At 41.6% G+C, this 25069-nt stretch overlaps 4 protein-coding genes across 4 annotated transcripts; 1 reads left to right on the top strand and 3 right to left on the bottom strand.

Annotated features, from left to right (window-relative positions):
- Positions 1-11968: 11968 nt before the first annotated feature.
- On the top strand, positions 11969-12655 carry LOC149933949 (uncharacterized). Its single transcript, XM_090153381.1, has one exon. The coding sequence runs from the start codon at positions 11969-11971 to the stop codon at positions 12653-12655; it is 687 nt and encodes a 228-aa protein (XP_090009507.1).
- A 6240-nt stretch (positions 12656-18895) lies between these two features.
- On the bottom strand, positions 18896-20857 carry LOC149933948 (uncharacterized). Its single transcript, XM_090153380.1, has one exon. It carries the CDS (start codon positions 20855-20857, stop codon positions 18896-18898), a length of 1962 nt encoding a protein of 653 aa, XP_090009506.1.
- A 156-nt stretch (positions 20858-21013) lies between these two features.
- LOC149933947 (uncharacterized) lies at positions 21014-21718 on the bottom strand. Its single transcript, XM_090153379.1, has one exon. It carries the CDS (start codon positions 21716-21718, stop codon positions 21014-21016), a length of 705 nt encoding a protein of 234 aa, XP_090009505.1.
- Positions 21719-22039: 321 nt separating this feature from the next.
- Positions 22040-24250, bottom strand: LOC149933946 (uncharacterized). The gene has a single exon (XM_090153378.1). It carries the CDS (start codon positions 24248-24250, stop codon positions 22040-22042), a length of 2211 nt encoding a protein of 736 aa, XP_090009504.1.
- Between the last annotated feature and the right edge of the window lie 819 nt (positions 24251-25069).

Raw genomic sequence — 25069 nt, 5'->3', positions numbered from 1 at the left:
GCAATGTTACGTCTGCGAGGAACCCTTTACCGAAAAAAGTGTAAAAACGAGGGATCACGACCATTATACGGGAGCGTATAGAGGAGCGGCTTGTCAGGGGTGTAACCTAAAATTGAAAGCCCCCAAATTCATTCCATGCATTTTCCATAATTTAAGCAGGTAAACAACGTATTTTTTTAAATTTTACATTATACTAATAATTTTGGTCTACCCGCCTCCCAGACACGATCTGCACCTTATCATGGAAAAGGTCGGTTTAATAAAACATAAAAGAATTGACTGTATTCCCTCCAACGTTGGGGCAGATACGTTTCATCGACAGTATCCGCTTTCTACCAGCCCCGTTGGAAACGCTCGTCGACAACTTGGCAAAAGGAGGTTCCGATAAATTCCCCATATTGAACTCCCACTTCAAATCGGAATGCGTTAGTCTTCTACTTCGTAAAGGTGTTTATCCTTACGATTATATGGATAGTGAAGATCGCTTCGCGGAAACTCAACTCCCGCCGAAAGAGATGTTCTACAACAACCTCACGGATGAACACATTTCCGACGAGGATTAGCTGCACGCTCAGAAAGTCTGGGATACTTTTGACATTGAAAACTTAGGTATAATTATTATTATTGGTTATAACATAGACAAATATTAGTACTAAATACGTATTGCAATTGTAGGTCAGTACCACGATCTATACGTGAAGTCTGACGTGTACCTACTAGCAGACGTTTTTCAAAGTTTCCGGGGTATGTGCATGAGTTATTATCGTCTTGACCCGGCACACGCCATCACTGGACCTATGTTTTCGTGGCAAGCCACGCTAAGCATGACGAAGGTACGTCTAGATTTGATATTAGACGAGAATATGCACTTGTTCATTGAAAAATAAATAAGAGGGGGTGTATCGATGATTAGTCATCGTTTCGCTCAAGCTAACAATAAATATCTGGACACGTACGACTCGACTAAGCCTCATAGCTACATATGTTATCTCGGTAAGAAATTTTCAGAAATAATTATACCTGAATAAAATGTCAGAAAATGTATTTATTTATTTTTTCATTACATATTGCACGAATTTGTATGGAACTGTCATGTGCGAGGCACTTCCAATGAGACAATTTGAATGGGTGGAACCATCCCTTGACAGCGAAAAGGAAATTTTTAAATGTCTCGACGATGCGCCGAATGGTTATATCGTCGAAGTCGATTTGGAATATCCGGACACCCTGCACGACGACACCAACTGTTATCCGTTCGCGCCCGAATCAACGAGTATTAAACCAGAGTACCTGTCCCCTTATTCGAAGGATCAATTATCGGAGCTAAACATTCCGATAAAGGAAAGTTTAGCAAAGCTGGTCCCCAACCTTCGCAATAAGGAGTGATACGTGGTACATTATAGGAACCTGAAGTACTACGTATCCAAGGGTCTGAAAATAACAAAAATTCATATAATTCTAAAATTTCAACAAGGCTCCTGGTTAAAGCCGTATATTGACTTTAACACGGAAAAAAGAAAGTTGGCGAATAACGCCTTCGAACGCGATTTTTTCAAATTACTCATAAACTCCGTGTTTGGTAAAACTATGGAGAATTTGCGAAATCGCATCGACTTCAAGCTCGTGACCACGCCCGAAAAGGCCGTCAAAAAGGCCAGTTCGCCAGCGTTCGAAAAGTTCGTCGTTTTAAAAAACGATCTTGTCGGGATACACTCCGTCAAAAAGAAGCTCGTCTAGATCGTCCAATCTATACAGGGTTCACTATTCTAGATTTGTCCAAACTGTTCATGTACCGGTTTCATTATGACGTGATGAAAGTACGGTATAATGAAAAGATCAAAATGTTGTTTACCGATACTGGTACGTTATTGATTTCGCGTCATCACCCATTTTCAACTCGGTTCCTTTATTTATTTTTTATTAATATTTCGCTTTATTTTGCAGACAGTCTCAAGTATCATATTGAAACTGAAGACATGTACAACGACTTTGGACAAATGAGGGACAAGTTCACTTCTCCGGATACCCTAAGGACCATTTTCTTTATGACGAGACGAACAAGAAAAAATTGGGTAGTTTTAAGGACGAGCTCGACGGTACCCCAATTTGGGAATTATGTGGCTTACGTCCCAAAATGTACAGTCTTCTCTCGACGAAAGGCGAAAAGAAGACCTGTAAGGGCGTTTGCAAGCGAGTCGTAAAGAAGCGTGTCCGTCACGACCAATACCGGGATTGTTTATTGAACCGGAAATTAACGGTGGAGCATATGAAAAGAATCGTGAGCAACAAGCACGAGTTAACTACCGTCCGCCAAAATAAAATGTGTTTGAATCCTTGCGATGACAAACGTTTTGTTTTGGACGACGGGATCTTAACTCTCGCGCATGGACACTATTCTACCCGATCGTAACTAATTAAATATTCGCGCGCGCGACGCGCTTTTATTCTGTATAATCTTTCAAACACGCCGCGACGCGCCTTTCATCTAAAATCTTTAAATCGCGCGCGGTCGCGCTGCCGCCGCCGCCGCCCCGCGGATAAATTATATGTAAATATGCGTGTGTGTGTGTGTGTGTGTTATTTGAAAATAGAATTTATGTATAAAAAATATTCAATAAATTTGTAATAATTATATATATATATATATATATATATATATATATATATATATATATATATATATATATATATATATATATATATATATAATTATTACAAATTTATTGAATATTTTTTATACATAAATTCTACAATCTTGCGATCATTTTCTTTTTGTTTTCACTAAATCTTTGTAATATTTCGAACATTTCTATCCCCTTACACAAGTTAATCGCCAAATAAACGCAATAGCCACCGCTTGTTTTTCTAGAGTTCCCTTGTAACTGACAAGAATTGTTAGTTACAGTTAAACTGTTTCGCTCTACGAAATCGTTGAATGGAAACAAGTCGCAACTGTTTCCGAAGCTCTCAAAGAATATCGTGTTTAGTTTTCTCGAAATGTAGATAACGCACCTGAAAATTAAAAATTTATAAATATATATGTAAATATTTCTCCCCAGATAAACTTTCGCTTGAACGTTGCGTACCAATGAATCCCTTCGCCCTTTGAAGTATCGGTGTTGACGATAAATAGAGAGGGAAACTTTTTCACGATCTTGAGAAGTTTATCGGCGGCGAAAACGCCTTTAAACAGATTCTTGGTGTATGGATCGCGACTCAATATTCTTTCGAGTTGGTGAGAATCCATATCTATGAACTTTGATCGAATAAAACTGCTCTGTTTTTATCGATTTCAACCATAGATTGGTATTCGGAATAGTAAATGACACTAATCGTTGACGGTAGCGCCTCCGCGAATATTAATTCGAGTCGAATGCTTCCGTTTTTGTTCAGGTTAAAGCAATCGGTAGAACTTCCGTTAAGGTCTGGGGTGAGGTCATAGGCAAACAGGGTGTTGCCTTTGGCGAATTCGTCCCGGTCAATAAAATTTCCCTCGTCTATGTTCCACTGCCCCGTCTGAAGAAATAGGTTGGCGTACGATCGCATGTACAACTTATCCTTGATATTGGGTTAAATGGTTTAGCGGGAATACTGGCACCGTCCAGGTAGAGCCCGATTTGATTCAGCAAGAAATTTTGGAAGTTGAAGGGCGACAATGCGTAGTCTCCCAAAAACGCGTTCTGTTCGACCAAAGCGATTACTATTTTAGTAGGAATCTGCCCATTGTATAAATTGTCTTTAACGCATATCTTGTTTCCTCGAGATATCGAGAATGAATTGCATTCCGTGCGGGTAATGGGATATTTAATGTTAGCCATTTCCAAATTTTGCCGTGAGATATCATAATCTCCGGCGTCAGTTTGATTTTCCTGATAAAGATTGACGCGTGGGTAAAAACGACTTTACATTTCGTTCCATCAGTGTGTAAGCAAAATTCGTTGGGACTTTTGATAAACTTGAAATTAACGTCGACCAAGTTAGGAATAAAACGAGACTCTTGACAAATATCAGCTCGTACAACTCCTAGCATGTCGATAACGCCTTCTTGCGCAAATTTGGCTCTTTTTTTAAACCCTTCATTGTCGAAAAACGCGTCAAATTTTCCGGCTTCGTCTTTATAGTATAGCGAAGCTGTCAAAAAACTCTCTTTGGCGGGTCCTCCGAATGTCAAGAGCGTTTGAATCATACTCTTATACGGATACTGTTGAGCGCATGATGTAACCGTTCTGTCGCCCAAAGATACGTGAACTTCACTAAAAAGATTGTGCAGAAATAGGTTTTCCGGCGCCATATTATCCACGGACGTTGTTACTTTTCCGGTGTTGTCTCGTACTTCAGCCTGAGGCAAAGTCCCGTCCGGGTTTACAATTTTCACTTGTACTTGAAGTAGAGTGTTCCTCAAATCGACATAAGTTTCCGAATTACCGGCAATACTGAAGATTATCGTCTGGTTTTCATTGACATTCGAAATTGCATTATATTCGACCCACTGACTACCAATTATTCCGGTTTGAGTGTACGGTACGTGAAATAGATCAAGCTCCGAGCTAATGCTACTTTGCGAGTTGGGGTGCGCGAGCGACATTATGAGAAAATATCACGCTGTAGCGGAGACGACCTTCTCTTCTTCTTCCTGGTTCGAACTGAACTGATGATAGGTTTCGCTTTGCGTTTCCTTTTACGGCCATTCCCAGTCAGTTTCGCCACTTCTTCAGCAGCTCATCTCAAAGCTTCCTTCCCCCGGGTTTTCAAAGCTTCTCGAAGGGAAACACCACTTGATACGTCCGAAGCGACTTTTGTCCCAGCATTTAAAAAAATTTCTACCTAAGAATGAAGCCCCCTTTTTAAAAATAGGCATGGCTGTTCGAAATGCCGACGCCAATATATTTCCAAGTCCGTATCCTCTTTGCACCGCCACTCCTCTATATACCGGGATCGATTCTTGTCCAATTTGATTCAAGTAGTAGTTTTCATAGTCGCTCACGGAAACCCGATATAAATTTGGCGGAGACATGTTTCGTCTTTGACTTCCTCGTCGTAAATAAAGAAATGATTGATTTCACACTAGTTTTTATAAGGGCGTCCAAGTCCTTCGCGGTCTAAAATGTAAAGTGACGTGAACTTTCCCTGGTTCAAAGTGTACCGGCTGTCCCATTTCGCTCATAATATTAACTTCGATCGTTTGAAAATTGTTGCTCGCGATGGGCATATAATGAGGTCTAGAAAACTCCTTCTCAACTGTATCCCCGTCTTTTCCTTGAATACTTAGAATTCTTAAAAGCGGAACATCCGAGTCTCTGACCGAACGGCTTTGGATTATATCCGAGTATACGAACAAGGAATGCAAGCTGGCGTCCATGTCGCAAGTGAAGGGCGCCGTCATCGAAGTGACTACGCTAACGTCTTTACCTGGCGTCCTCGTGAATCCCAAAATTAAGGCGATTTCGTGAGGGATATACAGTTGGTTCCCATCTTTCAATTCGACTACGACTCGTCGATTTGGTTTGTTGTAATAAAACTCTAGCCGCGAGTTTATTTTTTGGCCATAATCGTCAAATGACATTATACGAAGTAATTCTTCCGCCGAACCGTAATAACCCGGCGGTATAAGTATGTTAATATCGTAAGATTCCGCTTTTAGATCCCTTTTAACGGTTTTCTCTTTGCTTTTCTCTTGTTCCACGAGTTTTTCGTTTGACGCAACGGAGGGGACAATTAAGGAAATGTCGCGCTTTGGGTCGTTAAAATCAATTTTAACGACGTTCTCGGGGATTTTCTCATGTTTCTTGATTTTCTCGTTGGCTGACACTTTGATCTTCTTGGGTTTTGGTTCCTCGGAAATCTCGGTTGCAAATCTAGTTTCCCACAGACGTACTATACACTCTTCCGTAACGTTATTCCACGTCCTTGGATAGCTGACTTCAGCAAGACCTACTTCGTAAGGCCCTTCGAGCTTTATAGATTCTGGCAAATACGTTCTGTACTTGCTTATTGTGTTGTTTTGGAAATAGCGTATGGACGAATCCGACGGCAACGTTATGTAGAAACTCATAGTATTTCGATTTATCGCACCCAGGAATCGAAATCGGAACTGTATCCTTTCGTTCCGTCCGGGTTTCTCCGCTTTAGTATTACTTTTTCAATTTTAAATTTACAGTTTTCGAGATCCTTCCCGATTTTCTGTATTTCTTGTTCGTAGAACACTCCTAAAATGACTTCGGAGTTTAATGTCTCCAGCTTATATACCGGTGGATCTCGCGGAATTAGTTGAACTACTTTGAATATTTCCTCGGTATAGTTGGCTTTATATCCTTTTTCGAAAGTCGTTTTATTTTTTCTGATTCCAACCAAGTCGCCAATTTCGAAAGGGTACGTGACGGGTGGTGAAAAATTAACTTTCCCGTATAGGTTCTTCCACACCTCCTTCGAATTTAAATTCGTTACTTCAACGGGTTTGCATTTTATGGATCTATGGTAGTTGTTGTTATACGCATCCAATAATTCCGGTAATACGTCGATATATTTATAAGTGTCGTGTTGCGTAAAATATCGGTACATGCGAGATTTCAATGTGCGCTGAAATCTTTCGATAACGCTAGACTTCATTTCGGAATGCGTTGCAAAAAACCTTATACCCCTTCGTTTTAATTCACGTTGCACTTCTTTGCATATAAACTCATTGCCGTGATCCGTTTGCACAACCTTCGGTTTTCGACCGGATTCCAATATAGAGTTTAACGCAGTCACCATCGCCGTTCCCTTCTTGTTTTTGGTCGCCACTGCGAAAGCGTATTTGCTGAATACGTCAATACAACACAAGATGTATCGGAAACGCTTATTGTGATTTTTGATGTCCTGCAAGTCTGCCAGATCAAGTTGCCATTGCTCGTCTATTCCGTATACTATGGTCTTGTTTCTTCTGAAATGGTATATCGCTGGCTTATGCAGCGTATACGTGTCCTGCTTCTTTAAAAACTCTATAACGTCTTTTATAGACACTCGAATTCCCGCCGCTCGAGCTGCACGATAAAGACCCCGAACGCCACCGTAGCTTCCTGGATTTTTTACGTTGAAGTATATTTTTTCGAGATTATCCGTGCCTCGTGCAGTTTTTAATATTCTGTTCGTAGTACCAGTACGCGAAATCAAATAGTTCAATAACTAAGACTATTACCAGAAATAAACAAGCTGTAATAACTTTGGGGGATTTTAAATATGATATGGATAGAACCGATAGTAACCCAGTCGGAGACAAGTCGCCCTGACCGTCCATGATGATGTTAAAATAGTAAGTGAAAGAAACGAAAAAAAATATTGATTTATATTCTTTATTTCAATGACATCCAGTTTTCCAACCAAAGGCCACTATCCCTAGATTCAGGATCAACATCACTAGACCTTTCGTCTACCGATTTCTTTACGTTATCGTTATTAAGGGGTAAATTATCAACATGGGACTCGAAAGGGAACTTATTTTTTATAAGAGATTTGGGAAAATTTTCTTTTTCAAGCTATTCGTAAAAATAATTGATGCCTACAGCATCATACTTTGGTTTAATTTTATGTCCTTTAACAGTTTCGTGTAAAATGTCCATAATATTGGAGCCCGCGATGGGGCGACCTTTATACATAAGTTCACCATTCTGTGACCATTCAATTTTGCTATTACTTTCAAGCCACTTGTACAAAGCAACAGCGGCTTTAAGATGCGGGTCGGGAATTACTAGGGCTATTTCCGAATACCAATCCTTCTTTTTAATTCTTTGGTTAATAGTACGTTGCAATAAATGGTTATACAAGTCCACTTTTTGTGACTGATTAAGTTTCTGATTATTTAAAACTGCCTTCGTATCCAGGTTTTCGTCAACTTTCGGCTGCGAAGTCAAACGACGATAAACGTCCTCGGGGACCAGAATAATTTTTCTAGCCATTTTTGATAGCTCTACTGATAGCCGCACCAGCCGCGCTGCTCACCAGAGATAGAAGAGGCGCTAACAGTAACGGTAGAAATCCACCCTTTTGAATTAAAATCTTTCTTCGCTTTGACACGGTATTAGGTCGAGATATTTTCCGTAAAATTTTACAGTGTCTCTTCAACCGCTTCTTCTGTTCTTCTGACAATTTCACGTTTCCGCGGAGTAAATTTATACAACATATTTGATGACGGCATTTCTCTGATAGGCGTTGCAACTCGCCAGAAACTTCAAAAAATCCCGGTGATCGTGAACTCTCTTCATTTTGGTACAAAGACAGTAGCTTCTTCTCCCGGTATGAGTCTGCTCATCTGACGTGGTAGGTTTCAAATCCACCCATAAATAACCAAAATCTCGCGCAATCGCTTGATGAAAGGCGTCTATGACGTATTTAACGTTGGTAGGGAAAATCTGTCTTGCCAAATGGAATATTGCCGACTTGTCACGTGGGGATTTGAAAATTATCAAATAATGAGCGTTTAAATTTAGCGTTCTAATTTCCTTTCCAGGATAATATAGATTTTGCATGAGAATAAAAACTGAAGTATTTTTATGGTGAGATCCGCGTATTATTATTATTATTATTTCGCAAAGTAAATCATCTAGAACGACAAAGTTATTTACATTGGGGTCTAAAAGTTTCACATCCAATAACCCTTCGTGAAATTCAACTGCGGGTGTATGCTCCAATACCGATTTAAATAGCTTGGGTTGATATTCAGTATAACACCATATAATTCGCTCTGGTGGGGGGGGGGATTGCATATATCTTTATATCTGATAAGGTTTGCTACGAAGAAACTCTTCCCTGATTGTGTCGCTCCGGCGATAAGACCGTTGAAAGGGTGTTGCAGGTTGAACTCCATTTTAAAGAATGAGACGAATTATCGAAATCAATGCTTTTATTTACAAATACTGTTTAGCGGAACATACAATACGGGCTGTCATACATTTACAAAACTCTTCACTTAAAAATGTGTTCAAAGTAAATAATTTATAAATCTCGATAAAATCTAGATTATTTACAGCCGCGTCATAATTCATGGCGACACGCATTTCCCAACTGTTGAGACAATCGTGCTCAGTCTGGGAAGGGTGCTCTACCTCGCATCCGTAGCAACATTTACGGATATTTTTACGTAATTGTTCTAGAACGCACTCTTTTAAAAGACCGTGAATCCGGTTCGCCTCATCGAGGTAAACTATTACGTCGTTATAGTTTTGCATTAGTTCTTTAGCGTGGTAGTACCCGACGGAGAATCCCTTCCTGGTTGGAAAGAACTGACCGTACTTATCCCCAGTTCCTGGATACATTTCCCGTATATCCAAAATCTTGCGGTTCTGATAAGTTCGTAACTCGACCTTTCTTGTTTCAGATCCCTTGAAAAACCACGTTGAGCCAGGGCTGTCCTCCTTCTCGAAGAATGACAAAATGGTATCCTTATAGCGGTACAGGTCGTGAAATTCTTCCTGGTCTAAAACTACCCCCGAAGTACTGTCACGGAGTCCCAACTGTACTCCAAGCTTCGGGGTTATCTCTACAAATTTTTCGGATGAAAGAGGAAATAACACTACGGCAGCCATTCTGTATAAGATAATACAATTTCTAGATTATTTTCGATGCCAGCATTTAAAAAACGCTTTTGAAAAACTGGTATACTTACTTGATGCGTTTCTTCTTTCTCCCAACTCAATACTTTAAATTGGAATGTTAATCTGTTCTATTAGATGCGAGTATTTATACTTTTAAAATTCTACGTCATAGTGATAATTTTAATTCTACGTCATAGTGATAATTTTAATTCTACGTCATAGTGATAATTTTCCGATTATAGAGATAAACGAGTCACAAACCAAAGACTACCGAGTCATATACAGAGCCACAAACCGAGCCACAAACCGAGCCACATACCGAGCCACATACCGAGCCACATACCGAGCCACATACCGAGCCACTGTTTTAAAAGCGGCACTTTGATACTACTGATATTTTATTCTTCATATTATAGGGATATGCAATGGACAATTGATATTAATTGACGCATGTGCAGGCTGGCCAGGAACAGTTCATGATGCACGCATGTGGAGGTCAAGTGTTATATACGAGTGTTTAAAAAGTGGATTGCGGGAAGTACGTGAAGGTCACCTTCTAGGTGGCAGTGCGTATCCCTTGGATATAATTATCCTGACCTATTTTAAGGAAAATGGACATTTAACTGATAAAGAAAGGAATTACAATAGTTCTCACAGCTCTGCGCGGCAAATGATAGAGCGCAGTTTTGCACTATTTAAAGGCCGATTTCGCAGATTAAAATACTTGGACATGTCTTTGATAGCTGAGATTTCTGATGTAATTATGTCTGCGTGCATATTACACAATTTCATATTAATCAACGATGGCTACAGTGACATAGAAGATTATATAGGTGACATCGAGCAGGACCCAGCTCCTGCAACTGCTGCTATTGCGGAACTTGCGGAAGAAGCTGACAATGCAGCACCTGATGCTGCCAACTAAGAGAAGAGCTATTGCTGATAGGTTAAGACCACATACACAGAGAGATAGGCAGGAAATTTAAAAGTGACGAAGATCAATTGCATTTTACACAATTTTTATTTCATATGAAAAAAGGCAATTTTTGTAATAATGAATTACATGTTCATTAAACATTTTGAATAAAAATTCGTTTCTAGTGTCTAGCCATTTTAATAACTCAATTTGGAAATTAGCATTTTGTTCCAAAGTTTTCTTTTCCATTTCTTCATTTTTTTCAGTCCAATTTAAAAACCAATCTGGGACTTCTTGGCTGTTGCGTGTTTTTCTTTTCTTCGTATCTTGAGTTATATCTATAGAGATATTTTGGCCCTGATAAATTAGTGGGGGAATTGGGAACTGAAACCTTTGACAATGCTAAATGAAAAATTATGTTACTTGTGATTCAACAATGGAGTTCAATAGTTTGATCGATGTTATTGCGTGATCACTACAAAATATGTCATCCATTTTGTTGAAATAAGTCCACGGTTGCTTTCCTTGGCCAGTCTTATTGCTCTTGCCTTAATTTTCGGCTCAAAATTTCAGGATAATCTTCAAGTTGTGTATCCCTTTTCAATCACAGCAACGTTTTTTCGGATAACGTTCAAAAAGTGACTAATCAAATTCTCGTCATTTTTGACTATGTTTGTAGTTTCTTTAATAATCCTTCCCGGATTGTTTCCCTGAGACGATATCCGGAACTGAACAACAAGTAGTTTTGTTATTTCTGAAACATAATTCAGAAGGGAATCGTTCGCTATAAATAAACCCCCACTATTTATCGCTTCTGATGCGGTGGGAAATTTTTTATAATCTTTTTCTTTATTGCGTATAGTGAGACTTATGAGATACATTATATTTGCATGTTCTCCTTCTTAAGTTTGTGTAATTTTGCATGCCTTTTTTAATAGTTTTCCATATCTCTCCGATTGCACCACCAACTAAACGATTCATAGAATATATTCTATCAGTATATAAATATAAAAACACTTTTTAGCTTTAAACTGAACTGCGGTGACACGGCTTTTTATTAAGAATGACAAAATTCAAGTCTCGTAGGAGCGCTTCCATGGCGGGATACTGCGACCGGATCTCAGAGCGCCAACCTTTTTATAGCTTCGAATTTTTTTGATTATGACGTCATTGATCTCGTGACGCTTGGTGATGACTTTCAAAGGACTGAGTCCACCAGTCCGTTTGCTTATATACAAGATGGGGGAGGTTTGCCTCTCCCATGCTACCACATTTAAGTACTTGGGTGTTGTCATCGACAATCACCTCAATTGGATTCCTCATTTGAATTCTGTCAGACATAAAGTTGCTGCCCTGTCCCAAAATATCGCCCAGTATGCACACGAGACCTGGGGCATAAAGGGGGCAGCCCTGCGTAACAACTATAAACGGGGTATAGAACGTATCATTGTCTATGCCGCCGCCGCCTGGTGGCGTGAATGTCAAGATGGTTCAAAAACTCAGAAGTATACAACGCATTTTTGCTCTCCGCATTACAAAGTCATACCGCACGGTGTCTACCGACGCCCTGCTTGTCTTGGCTCGTTTGCCTTCTGTTGACCTTATTGCTAGTCAGGAGGCGGCCGTCTTCCGGCTGTTCTCTATTGGCATTCCCGGTACCCATCTACACAACTGTATACTACCAATTAATTTCTTGAGACCGCACGATATTTGGTACGAGCATCCTGCTTGCAGGATTGCCTACCCATGCCCGACCACCGAGCCCAGGGGTCTGTGGTATGAAATTTTTACCGATGGTTCAAAAAATGAAGCGGGCACTGACTGTGCCTTCGTAGTATTTTGGAAAGGACATGAGGTCCATCACGAACAATTTCATTTGAACCAAGAGGCCGAGCTTCTGGCTATTTTTTACTCACTTCACTGGGTCAGGGAGCCACAGGTCGCTTCCCCCACCATCATCTATACTGATAGTCTGTCCTCAGTTCAGACTTTAAGAAATCCTAATGCCACGGGCTTTAGTATCAAAACCCTCCTTACCGACATTGGTCCGGATTTGATTAATATCTCGTGGGTCATGGCCCACGCTGGTACTCCTGGAAATGAGCGCGCCGACGCTCTCGCTAATCAAGCGGCACTTGGAGTTGGAAAGGTGCTCCGCTTACCCATTACTTAGACTCACATTAAGAGTCGCCTTCGTGCCTCTTGCTACGATACGTGGCAAATTCAATGGACCACTTCTGATAAGGGTCGACACACGTTCTCCCTTATACCCAATATAAGCAATTTTTACGCTACTGTTGATTATTTTTCCTCCCAAATACTCTCAGGCCACGGCAAGTTGCCGGCCTACCTTTTTCGGCTCGGTCACTGTACCGAGCCCTCTTGTATATGCAGTTCCCTAATGCGGACGCCGCGCATTACTTGTCTGACTGCCCTCTTACCCAACGATTTCGGCACTCCCTCCTGAACGACGCTGGCACCGTTGTAGTTAACAACACCACTATGGCTACCTTTTCTAAGTTGATGAAGTACTTAGTTTATAATTTTTAGCATGTAGTGTCCATGCATTTGCGCCCTGCCATTGATCTCACTACCTTACCAAGCGACCTGGATGACTCGCTTGTGTAAGCTCCTGCACTATTTCCTGCGATTACTCTAATACCACATTTTCCCACCCCACATCCATTTCACTCGTGATTTATTCACTTGTTCTAATTTCGCACACTCCAGCACCCTCGTATTTTGCACAACCCTCTGCTCAGTTGGGCTCTCGTCTGCTCTCCTCTAGGGGTTGCCTGTACTGCCGTACAGCCTCCTTTATGTGACTTCGGTCATCATGATACTCACTCACCACTTATCCTATTATGGTAACAATCCAACTTTCAATTTTGCACTGCCTTCTAGCCCCGTGCTATTTTGCTTTCACCCGTTTCTACCTCCTTATGTTGATGAGGACTTTCTTGTCGTATGTTTCCGCCCCTGTAGTATGAGCCTTGCTCGTGGAACAGGGGCTTTAATAAGTATAACACAAACTGGTGAAACCCTTAAAGAAGCTGTTGGTACTTTTCTTTTTCGTACGATGTTTTATATAGCTTACGCAATACTCTCTGAAAACGCCGATAGCTAACGATTGCAAGCGTCTCCTATTGTGCGCTCTCTTAATCGAATAATTTTTTAAGAATGTCTTAATAGTGGGTAGTAGGGGGCCCAAAGCTAACGAGTCAAAATTAAAGCAGGGACACCTGGCGTCGAAATAAATCGCTACCCAGTGACTACCTTGTTGTTCGTCACCATCTAAATTCAATATAAGTGAAAAGGGATAATTAACTATTCTTGTAGGTAGTAAATCGGAGGGGAAAACTCCGAGAAAGTTTTTGGTACGAGCCATTACGCTCGATATGTCTCCGCCTTTCATGGATTATCGACAATTACGCTACGGGCTTTATCAATTCTAAACGAGACAACTTAACGCGTGGCGCACATGTTTAGGGAACCCTAACTCTAGCCTTCCCTTCCATAAACTGCAACCTTGTACCTCTTCGTGGTGGAAGGGAGTAACAGGTGGAGGGGCAACCCTTCATGCTGGCCAACTAAGGCTCTGCTTCTTCCTTAAGCTAAGGTGGGTGTATCGTGCTGAGGGCTGAGTGGTACCGGGGAAGCGAAATTACGGTATCGTGAACGATCCCCTCGGGGAACCAGGCGACACCCCGTTGTATTTTAGCCTTCCGCCCGGACAGAGGATTAAGGGCGGTGACCTTCTACTTTCCTCTTTTCTCGTGGGATCTTTTATGAATTCCAACAACAAAAAACCATCGGGCAAGGGTCTGTCTTTGACAGCACCCTGCTCTAGCCAGGGGAAGGGTGTATCTCAGGATACAACCCTCCCTTCCACAAGTTCAGGTCGTGGGTCTGTCGTGGAGGATACCGAGCCCATGGTGCTAGGGTCTGCCTCTGGCAGTACCCAGCATCAGAAGCCGGAGTCTACCAAAGACAGTACCCCGACGGAGGGAAGCAAGGTAAGTGCTTCTAATGCTCGTACTCGCAAGAGGAACAGGCGTCGTAAGACAAACAAGAAGGTGGCAGACGACTCTCCAAAGGGTAACTCCTCTTCTAACAAGAGAACAAGGGAGTCAGATCAAGACTCTCCTAGCTCTCAACAACAGGCTGCCAAGAAGTCCAAACCACTAACCTTCAGTGAAGCTGTGGGTTCGATGCGGATGGCCATCATTAAAGAAGGCTTTCCCTCGAACGGCTTAACCGAGGCAGAAATGGGCACCATCCAGCGTGGAGTTCTGGAGAGGATTGACGGGATACCTTCGGGTAACCCTCTTCCTCAATTCCTGCAATTCCAGCTGAAAGGAGGTGCCCTGGTTTACCTGCGTAAGGATGACTTCACAGGTAAATGGTTAAGCCAGGAGTTCGACCGCAACGAACAGGTTCTCCAGGGAACGAAGCTTTTGGTAACAAAAGCCAGTGACCTGCCGAAACCTTTTAAGGTCGCTCTCCGTACAAGGGACGTCTGGACGAAGGACCCTAAAGTGCTCCTCAGGCGTCTTCAAGCCTTCAACGGTGCGCTGAACACCAGCCGCTGGAAGGTGCTGGGCAAATCCGAGGAACCGGCTGCCATCCGTTGGATTTTTCTAATGGATGGTGAGTCGGTCAACGCCATCAAAGCGGCAGGATTTGCCGCTCAGACAGGTTTGGATAGGGGTATCTTTAAGATACTCAGTCAACCAAATCAAACCTCAGTCGTAAGTGCTGTAGAGGGTGTGGATAATCCTACACCTATTAATGATTCCAAGTCTAACGACTCGGTAATTTCAGGACTAGAGGACCTAGAGCCTCTGCTCAGCGATTACTCGGAAGGGGATACGCTGACAGAGGACATCAAGAACCTCAGTGTCTCGGACGGTGAAGAGGTCCAAGGCATGGTGGCTCAGCCAGATGGAGCAGTGGTGGGGGAGACTGGTGGTACTAACCTAACCAGCGGGAGTGGTGTGGTTTCCACACCCCCCACTGGAGGGGGCGGTGTCACTGGTCAACCTCCAATCTAGGCCCGTCGCCATGAGCATTAAGGTGGTGCAGATAAATCTTCATCACTGCAAGGCAGCCTCCGCTGTACTTTGTCGAAGGCTTGCTAAGGAGCAAATTGATGTTGCTCTTATTCAGGAGCCTTGGATTGCCAGGGGTAAAATCCTTGGTCTTAATAGTGCAGGTAATATCTATTATGACCATAATTCCGTTTCTCCTAGAGCTTGTATTTTGGTACGCAAGGACATTCATGCCCTTCCGCTCTCAATCTATCACTCTAGGGACACTGCAGTGGTTAAAATCATTTCCCCTTCTGCTGATGGGAATGATGAACTCACGCTGGCTTCTGCTTACTTTCCCTACGATGATGCTCTGCCCCCACCATCACAGGAGGTGACCAATCTGGTCAACCACTGTGAGCGGTCGGGAAAGAAACTCATTATAGGTTGTGATGCAAATGCTCACCATGTTATCTGGGGCAGCAGTAACTGCAACGATCGTGGTGATAAACTAATGGAATATGTGGTTAGTACGAAACTCCATATTCTTAATAGGAACAATGAACCAACTTTTGTTACTCGTAACAGAAGTGAGGTCATTGATCTCACGCTGTGCACAGAAAATGTCGCAGCTCTTATTAATGACTGGCATGTGTCTAGTGAACCATCACTGTCGGATCACAGACACATTTGCTATACAGTCAGGATGAAAGTGGTTCAGGTTTGTACCGAACTTCGTAATCCCAGGCGAACTAATTGGCCTGGTTTTAGGGATGATCTAAATCTTCATCTGCAGGATGATAAGCCTAGGCTGTCATCGGTGCTGGATTTTGATTTGGCTGTTGATCGCATGCAACATGCCATTATCGACTCCTACCACCGTAACTGTCCGGTGAAGTCTGCCAACCAGCCAAGGCTAGTTCCTTGGTGGAACCTTGAGATTGGCAGGCTTCGCAAAGAGTCTAGGAGGCTCTTTAACAATGCTAAGAGGTCGGGTGACTGGGTTGCCTACAAGCAAACCCTCACTGCGTACCATAAGGCCATCCGCGAGGCCAAGAGGGACTCGTGGAGGAATTTCTGTGAGAATATCTCTGATATTCCTAGTACGGCAAAGTTAATGAAAATTATGGCCAACGATAAGACTAAACATCTTGACACTATCAAGTTGAAAGATGGCAGTCATTCTTCGTCGGGTAAGGAGACACTAACTCATATGTTAGATGTACACTTTCCCGACTCCAGAATTACAAACAGTACTGATTCTGACCCCCTTCCTATTAGGATTGCACGTACCAAAAGGGAGGACTGGGCGGTGGCGAATAAAATTGTCACGCACTCGAGACTTATTTGGGCTATAAAGTCTTTTAAGCCCTATAAGTCTCCGGGGCCGGATGGGATACTTCCCATTCTGTTGCAGGAGGGCATTGACGTTGTCTGCCCAATGCTGAGTAGAATCTATAGGGCTTGTATTGCCCTTGGATATATTCCTAGCACCTGGAAGCTTTCTAGGGTGATATTTATTCCGAAGCCAGGGAAATCTAACTATCTCGAGGCTAAGGCTTTTAGACCAATCAGTTTGACTTCTTTTTTTCTAAAGATTTTGGAGAAATTGGTAGACAACTATATTAGGGGAGAGGTTATTTCTCATACACCTCTCTCGACGGCTCAGTATGCCTACCAAAAAGGCAAATCTACTGAGACTGCCCTTCATGGCATAACCAATTGCATTGAAAGGGCTATTAACTTTAAGGAAATAGCATTAGCTGTGTTCCTTGATATTGAGGGCGCCTTTGATAAGGTGTCCAGCGCAGTCATCATGAAGGCTGCTAAGCGCTTTGGCATTAATGACACTCTCCCTGCTCGGTGAATCCCTTATGATCTCCACCAGCCGTGGTTGCCCGCAAGGTGGTGTTCTATCACCTCTGCTGTGGTGCCTGGTTGTGGATGAGCTTTTGGTGAGGCTAGACAGGGATGGGTGCCGCTGCTTCGGCTATGCCGACGATATCGCCATCATCTTTACGGGAAAATTCCCCAACACTACTAGCGATTTAGTGAGAAGGGCTCTTGCATCAGTGGAAAAATGGTGCAGGGAAGTTGGTCTTACGGTTAATCCTAGTAAAACGGTACTTGTTCCTTTTACTCGTAAAAGGCTGCAAAACTCTTTTAATGATATCTCCTTATTTGGGACTATTTTGAGGGAAAGCACGGAGGTGAAGTACCTTGGTGTTATTCTTGACAACAAACTAACGTGGAAGCCTCACCTTGACTGTGTAGTTAAGAAGGCCAAGATGTTACTTTGGAGGACTAGGAGTGCAGTTAGCAGGTCATGGGGGCTTAGCCCTAAAGTGGCCTTCTGGCTGTACACCATGATCATCAGACCACTGCTCTCTTATGCTGCAGTGGTCTGGTGGCCAAGAGTCCGAATTAAGACTGTGCAGAGCGATCTGCGCACCCTACAAAGGCTGACTTGTGTCAGCATCACAGGAGCTATGAGAACAGCCCCAAGTGCTTCTCTAGAAATTCTCCTGAACATTCTTCCTCTTCATCTTTTTATAGAAGAAGCTGCTGCTATGGGAGCCTATAGGCTCAACCAGAATGGTTGGTGGAAGGCGAATACTTGGGATAATAGCCACACCAAGATCTTTCGGGAAATTTCATGTCAGTTACCTGTATATCTCATGGGTTCTGATTTGATGACTACGAAGCTGCATTTTAGTAAGTCCTTCAATACTTATTTTCCGAGCCGTACAGAGTGGGCCAATCATAGTACCCTCGGGGCCAGAGGAGAAATCGTCTGGTTTACCGATGGGTCTAAGACCCGCTCTGGCTCAGGTTCGGGGATGTATTGCCTTACTAGCAATCTCGGCTTCTTTGAAAGCCTTGGTGTCTATGCTAGTGTTTTCCAGGCGGAAATTGCCGCTATCTGCTTCTGTGTTGATTTTTGTCTTAAGAAGAAGCTTCATGGCAAGGTTATCCAAATTTATTCGGATAGTCAAGCAGCCCTCAAAGCTCTCAACCAGTTTCAGGTCTCTTCAAAACTGGTTTACAGTAAACTAATTCTTTTTCGCGCTTTAAACTTAGGATTTAGCTTCGGTAAGAAATACAGTAACTTTATATGTAACGAAAACTTTAATATAGAACAAAACGAAGTTACATTCAACTACGCGGTTAGATCAAAAAAAAATGAACGGGCGCGCACTAAGCCTATTATTTTTCTTCTTTTTAAAAGTACACACGCGCATATCCAAAAGCTCGTAGAAATTGATCTCGTTTTTAGGATCGTGAATTTGAATTATATAAAATCAATAAGACGGAATTTTTTACAAATGACCCTAATAATATATTTTCTTACATTCTCCCCACCATGAACAACTTGTTCATAGCTATTCGTCTAACTCTAATGGGTATAACAAATTTATAGGGCGTTTAACTACAGTTCCATTTGGTAGTTTTAAGTTACACGAACGTATTCTTCCGTCTCGACCTTCAAAGACTTCTACTATTCTCGCTATCCTCCAAAGTTGACGTGGTTGGTTGTCGCCTTGTAATAGTACAATGTCTCCCTGTTTGATCGGTGATTTTGACGTGACGGACTTTAAATTGTGGGCAGTTTGTAGCTCTAACAAATAATGTTTCTTCCACATTTTCCATATTTGGTTTAGAAGGCGCTGTTGGTAGTTCCATCTAGATATTGCTTGTTTTCTGGAAGCCAGCTGTGATGGTTCAAGATTTCCGTTTGGTGGTAAAGCGGTTAACCTCTTTCCGCCAAGAAAATGCGCTGGGGTCAAGGCTTCAGGTTCTCCCGCTGCGTCACTTTGATAAGTTAATGGCCGAGAGTTCATAACTGCTTCTACTTCACAAAGAACGGTGTACATTTCTTCAAATTTTAGGAATGCATTTTTCAAAATTTTCTTTAGAGTTGTTTTAATAGTCTTTACGATTCTCTCATAAAACCCGCCCCACCAAGGGGCCCTTTCGACTATAAATTTCCATTTGATACCTGTTCGACCGAAGTAATTCAACACTTCTTCAGATTTTATGCTATTCCAAATAGCGGTCAAGTCTCTATCGGCTCGTAGAAAACTCTTTGCGTTATCGGAATAAATTGTTGCGCAAAGACCTCGTCTAGAGATAAATCGTCTTAGAGACATTAAAAAATATTCTGTGCTCATATCTGTTACAAGTTCCAAGTAAACCGCTCTTGTAACAGCGCAAGTAAACAAACAGATGTACGACTTCTTCGCTTTGTTGTTTTCATCTCTTATGTAGATCGGTCCTGCAAAATCGAGACCGGTTACTTGAAATGGAGGCGTCTCGGAAATTCTGTCTCTAGGTAACGGCGCTGTAATTTCTTCCGAATGTTTAACTCGCCATTTTTTACATACCAAGCACACATTTATTCGCTTTTTGACCAATTGTCTGGCTTTTATAATCCAATAAGTTTCTCTAAGTTTTGCTAACGTACTGGTCACGCCCATATGGCAGACTTTAAAATGCTCATCATCTACTACGAGCTCACAAAATCGGTGATTATTCGGTAATATAATTGGATGCTTTTCATTAAAAGTTAAGTTGGCTTCTTGTAAACGTCCACCCACTCTTAATAAACCGTTCTCGTCGAGGAATGGGTGAAGCTGTTTTATTACGGAAGTTGTAGAAATTTCTCTTCTTAATTTCAAGTCAGTTTCTTCGTACTGGAACGCTTCTCTTTGAACTTGTCGTATCCAAATTATTTTCGCCTCTTCTAGTTCCTCAGTAGTTATAGTAGAATTTGGTTGTTCAATGAGCCTTCTACTGAGTTTGATAAATCTCATTACCATCGCTGTAATGCGATAAACGGTGTATATTGAACTGTAGTTTGATAAGTTTAAAAGCGGTTCATTTGGTTCATTCGCGTGACAAATCGCTTGTATTATCTCTTTCGACGCTTTTTTTACTTCTTGTTCAATTTCCAATTTATCGGTTTCGTTTATGACATATTGACCACCGTGTTTGCCTTTCCATTCGTCGTCTTCCGATAAAAGCCAGCTTGGACCGTACAACCAAAATTCACTTTCATTTAATTCGCGCAACGATTTTCCGCGGGTTGGTAGGTCAGCCGGGTTTTCTTTGCCTGAACAGTGGTACCAACGCGAAGGCTGTGTTAAACGTTGAATCTCATCAACTCGATTTGCTACGAATGGGAGCAATTCTCTTGGATGTTCACGTCGAATCCATTCAATGGTGATGCGAGAGTCAGACCACAGGAAGATGTCGGTCTTAGGTACATTGACACTTTGACTGATCCGACTGGTTAAACGTGCACCAATCAGGGCACCCATGAGTTCCAACCGTGGGAGGGTCATTTTTTTGTTTTCACATGGCGCTACTCTGGATTTTGATGACAGTAAGCGACTTGTAATTTCTCCACTTTCAAATTGTGTTCGAAGGTAAATGACGGCGCTGTAGGCGACTTCACTCGCGTCGCAAAAACAGTGAAGTTGTTGATTTAAGATTGAATCTTAATTTTTATTTGGAAAAGCGAGACGTGGAATAGAAAACAATCGCAGATCTGCTAGTTCCGTATACCAGTTTTTCCATTCCTTTGCGATATCTGTGGGTAAGTCATCGTCCCAACCCAATTTTGCTACCCAAGTCTTCTGAAATATTATTTTGGCTCGAATGGTGTATGGAGTTATAAAACCAATTGGATCGAAAATTCTAGCTGAAAACTTGAGAACACTCCGTTTGGTGTTAGAAATGTTCCACATTTGTTGAATTAAAGAATCCACTTCATACCGAAAGTTATCTGTTGTAGGTTTCCATGTCATTCCCAAAACCTTCGTCGAGTAAATTGAGCTTAACAACGGAAGAGTTTTTTCATTTAACTCCAATGAAGGAGAGTCTCCCTCTGTAAAACCTTCGTGTATAAATTTCGCTCTCAAACTAGCTGAATTTGTTTCCCATTTTCTTAAATTAAAACTGGCTTCTCCTAAAATTGACTTTGCTTCACTAGCCGTCCTATAGGCAGAATCTTCATTTTCGGATCCCGATATTAAGTCATCCACATATAAGTCCTCTGATAGAATTTTACATGTTTGTGGATAAGTTTCCTGATATTTCTCTACGTGATGTTTGATTGTAGCTGACAAGTGAAATGGGCTGGAAGTGACTCCAAAAAGTACTCTATTAAACCGAAATTTGACTATATTTTGTGGCGCTTCCATCTTTGAGGGATCTTCTAACCATAGAAATCTTGTTGCGTTTCTATTTTCCTTAGCTATACGAATTTGAAGAAACGCTTGTTCTACGTCTGCTACCAGCGCTATGGGTTTCATCCGAAATCGTATAAGTACGACAAATACGTCGGGGTTTAAATTAGGTCCCGCCAAAAGATTGTCATTTAGAGACTTTTCATTTCGTTCGTGCGAGGACGCGTCAAAAACAATTCGAACTTTAGTTGTTGAGCGATCTTCCTTTATAACAGGACTGTGTGGAAGGTAATAGACCCTTGTTCCTTCATTATCATGTTCAGGGGTTACACGCTCTTAAATTTCTCTATCTTCGTAATCCTTTAAAACATCCCTGTACTTCAAGAATAAGGCAGTGTCTCGCGAGAACCTTCTGTTAAGACTTAGAAATCGATTCAAGGCCATTTTGTAGTTATCCGCTAAATATCTTCCATCGACGAACTGTACTGAATCTTTAAACATTTTTATAGCAGTTACGTCGGCTTGAGTTTTCGCCGTGGGCTCATCTTGCAAAATACCTAATGATTCTGTTTCCCAAAACGACTGAAGCGTGTCGTTTATGGCCTGTTCTTGAGTTATAATTTTCATAGCCAAGACTGGTCTCGGCAATCCGTTTTCAGTGACGCAGTTAGATGAGGTTATCTGCGAAGGACCCTGTACTACCCATCCAAATATAGTTTTCATAGCTACTAGCGATGGAGTTAATCTAACGATATCAATGTTGACAATTTGCCAATAGTATTCAGCTCCTATTAGGATATCTATGGCCTCTTTTCCGTTGTATTTGTGGCTGCAATCATCGGCTAATTTTAGTCCTTTATAGTTAAGATGTTCTTTAATGTCGTCATTGGGAACTGATATCAAGGCTGTACTTATACGTGGTGTTTCTAGGGCTTGAATCGTTATACGCTTATCATCTACGAGGCTGTTAAGTTTCAATTCTACTCTTCTAAAAGTCGTGACGCTAGGATTTGAAGAACCGAAAGTACAAACCTTTAAGGTCTCTTCGCCAATCAATTTTAAACCTAATTCTCGAGACAAATTCGATGACACGAATGTCCTTTGACTGCCTCCGTCCAGCAAACACCTTGCGACTGTCTTCGTGGCCGTTCCCGATACTGATACTTTAGCAGTCTGCAATAAAATATTATCATTTCCGGTTGTATGTGTTGCTACGCTAGTTGTCTTCGAGGAAGCTTTGATGTCTTTGGAAGTATTACAATCTCTTTCCTTGAAGGTTTCGCTCTCTTTGATTTTTGTCGACTCTCTACTCTTATTAGACACCTCGCTTCGTTTTCTCTCAATTTCTTCACACATTTCCGTGTGGTGGCGTCTTTTGCAGTGTTTGCACTGAATTTTAGTACGACAATTTCTAGAAAAATGTTCTCCATTTAGACATCGAAAGCAAATTCTTTTCTTAATTAATATTTCTCTCTTCTCTGTAAGCGTAGTGTTCTTGCAATCTTCTAATTTATGCGCTTCTTTTTCACAAAACATGCAGAATGATCTAGTATCATTTCCCATAAATAAAGCTGCTGAAGACGACATTCTTCTAGATGTGGAATCGTTATTTTGACTTGGGCTCTTAAAGCTGCTAGATGACGCTTTCTCTTTAGAATGGCCCTGAGTTAGCCTAAACGTTCGTTCCCTGCTTTCTAAGTCTTCTTTTACGTATTCCATAAATTCTTTGACTTTCCATTTCCCCTTTGATTGTGGAGTTTTATGGAAGCCAAGCGCTATCTCTTTTGGAATTAATCTTACAAGCATAGGACAAAGAAAACTCGCATAGCTTTCTGGTGAGGTCCCTAATGATTCCAAGCTTCGCATGTGAACCATACAGCTATCATAAAATTTTCTCAAACCTACTAAATCGTTCACTTTAGTAACTGCTTGTAATTCTAACATCTTTTCAGTGTGAGCGTCTATTAAGGTTTTTTCATCTCCGTATCGATCTTGTAATAGTTTTATCGCTACTTTGTAATTAACTGCGTTAACTGGTAGGCCATCGATTATGCTAGCTGCCTTGCCGCCTAAATGCGATAATAAATAATAAAAACGGTCCAAATCGTTTAACTCTTGGTTATTATGTACGGTAGCTTCATAATGGCTCCAAAACTTTAGCCAATGGCATTCGTCTCCTTCGAACGTCTTTATTTGGATTGTCGGCAGTTTAATGGCATTTAGGTTTGAACTTGCCTTTCGCTGTATCGATGCTTTCAACTTTTCGATAGCTATCTGAGCTTTTGTCTTCACAGTAATAATTTCTTCACGAATTTTCTCTACTTCTTGAAGTTCGGCTCCTAATTGATCCAAATTCACAATGTCTTCTATCGCATCGTCCAGTTTCTTAAGAACGTTTTCTCTAGGCTCAATTTGGTGAATAAGCTCCTCTAATTTACCGATGTTTGTTGGATCGCTGGTGAGGACTGTTTCAATCGTTCTGACAGTCTCTGCGATGAGATGTCTGTAGTATTTGCGCTTTTCGTTTTTTCTATCGTATTCCGACATTGCACTTCTTAACCACTTTTAACTCTCTAATTAAATCCAAAGTCCCGGGTTTCGGCACCATAAACTAATTCTTTTTCGCGCTTTAAACTTAGGATTTAGCTTCGGTAAGAAATACAGTAACTTTATATGTAACGAAAACTTTAATATAGAACAAAACGAAGTTACATTCAACTACGCGGTTAGATCAAAAAAAAAATGAACGGGCGCGCACTAAGCCTATTATTTTTCTTCTTTTTAAAAGTACACACGCGCATATCCAAAAGCTCGTAGAAATTGATCTCGTTTTTAGGATCGTGAATTTGAATTATATAAAATCAATAAGACGGAATTTTTTACAAATGACCCTAATAATATATTTTCTTACATACAGCTGTTTGAACCTCCTCTCGGAGCTAGGCACCAATAATAAAGTTCAGCTCTATTGGGTTCCTGGCCATCGGGGGTACTATGGTAATGAGAGGGCCGATGTCTTAGCCAAGAAGGGGGCAGAGGCTGGGTTCTTTGGTCCTGAACCTGCCGTTCCTATCCCCTCTAGCATAGTTCGCGGCCTTATCTCTAACTCCATGACTGACCGTCAACTCAAGCTTTGGCTTGAGATGGATGGCCAAAGGCAGGCTAAAGAGTTTATCTCGGGCCCCTCCAGGCAGAGAGCTAAGGAGCTGCTCTCGCTTTCCAAATCTAAAATCAGGTTGGTCATTGGCCTACTAACAGGTCACTGTCTCCTTAACAGACATCTTCACCTGATTGGAATCAGTGATGATCCAATCTGTAGGGCATGTCAGGCTGAGGAGGAAACCGCCTCTCATGTGCTTTGTAGGT

The sequence above is a fragment of the Leiobunum rupestre genome, chromosome 7 (assembly GCF_980474605.1).
Source record: "Leiobunum rupestre chromosome 7, qqLeiRupe1.1.hap1, whole genome shotgun sequence".
Classification (NCBI taxonomy): domain Eukaryota; kingdom Metazoa; phylum Arthropoda; class Arachnida; order Opiliones; family Sclerosomatidae; genus Leiobunum; species Leiobunum rupestre.
The sequence above is the reverse complement of the archived record's forward strand: the minus strand, read 5'-3'. Positions and strand labels throughout refer to the sequence as shown.

What these genes read in the sequence shown, in the direction of transcription:
- LOC149933946 (XM_090153378.1), bottom strand. Translation starts at nt 24,250, where the DNA reads ATGTCGGAATACGATAGAAAAAACGAAAAGCGCAAATACTACAGACAT.
- LOC149933948 (XM_090153380.1), bottom strand. Translation starts at nt 20,857, where the DNA reads ATGACCCTCCCACGGTTGGAACTCATGGGTGCCCTGATTGGTGCACGT.
- LOC149933947 (XM_090153379.1), bottom strand. Translation starts at nt 21,718, where the DNA reads ATGGAAGCGCCACAAAATATAGTCAAATTTCGGTTTAATAGAGTACTT.
- LOC149933949 (XM_090153381.1), top strand. Translation starts at nt 11,969, where the DNA reads ATGGTTCAAAAACTCAGAAGTATACAACGCATTTTTGCTCTCCGCATT.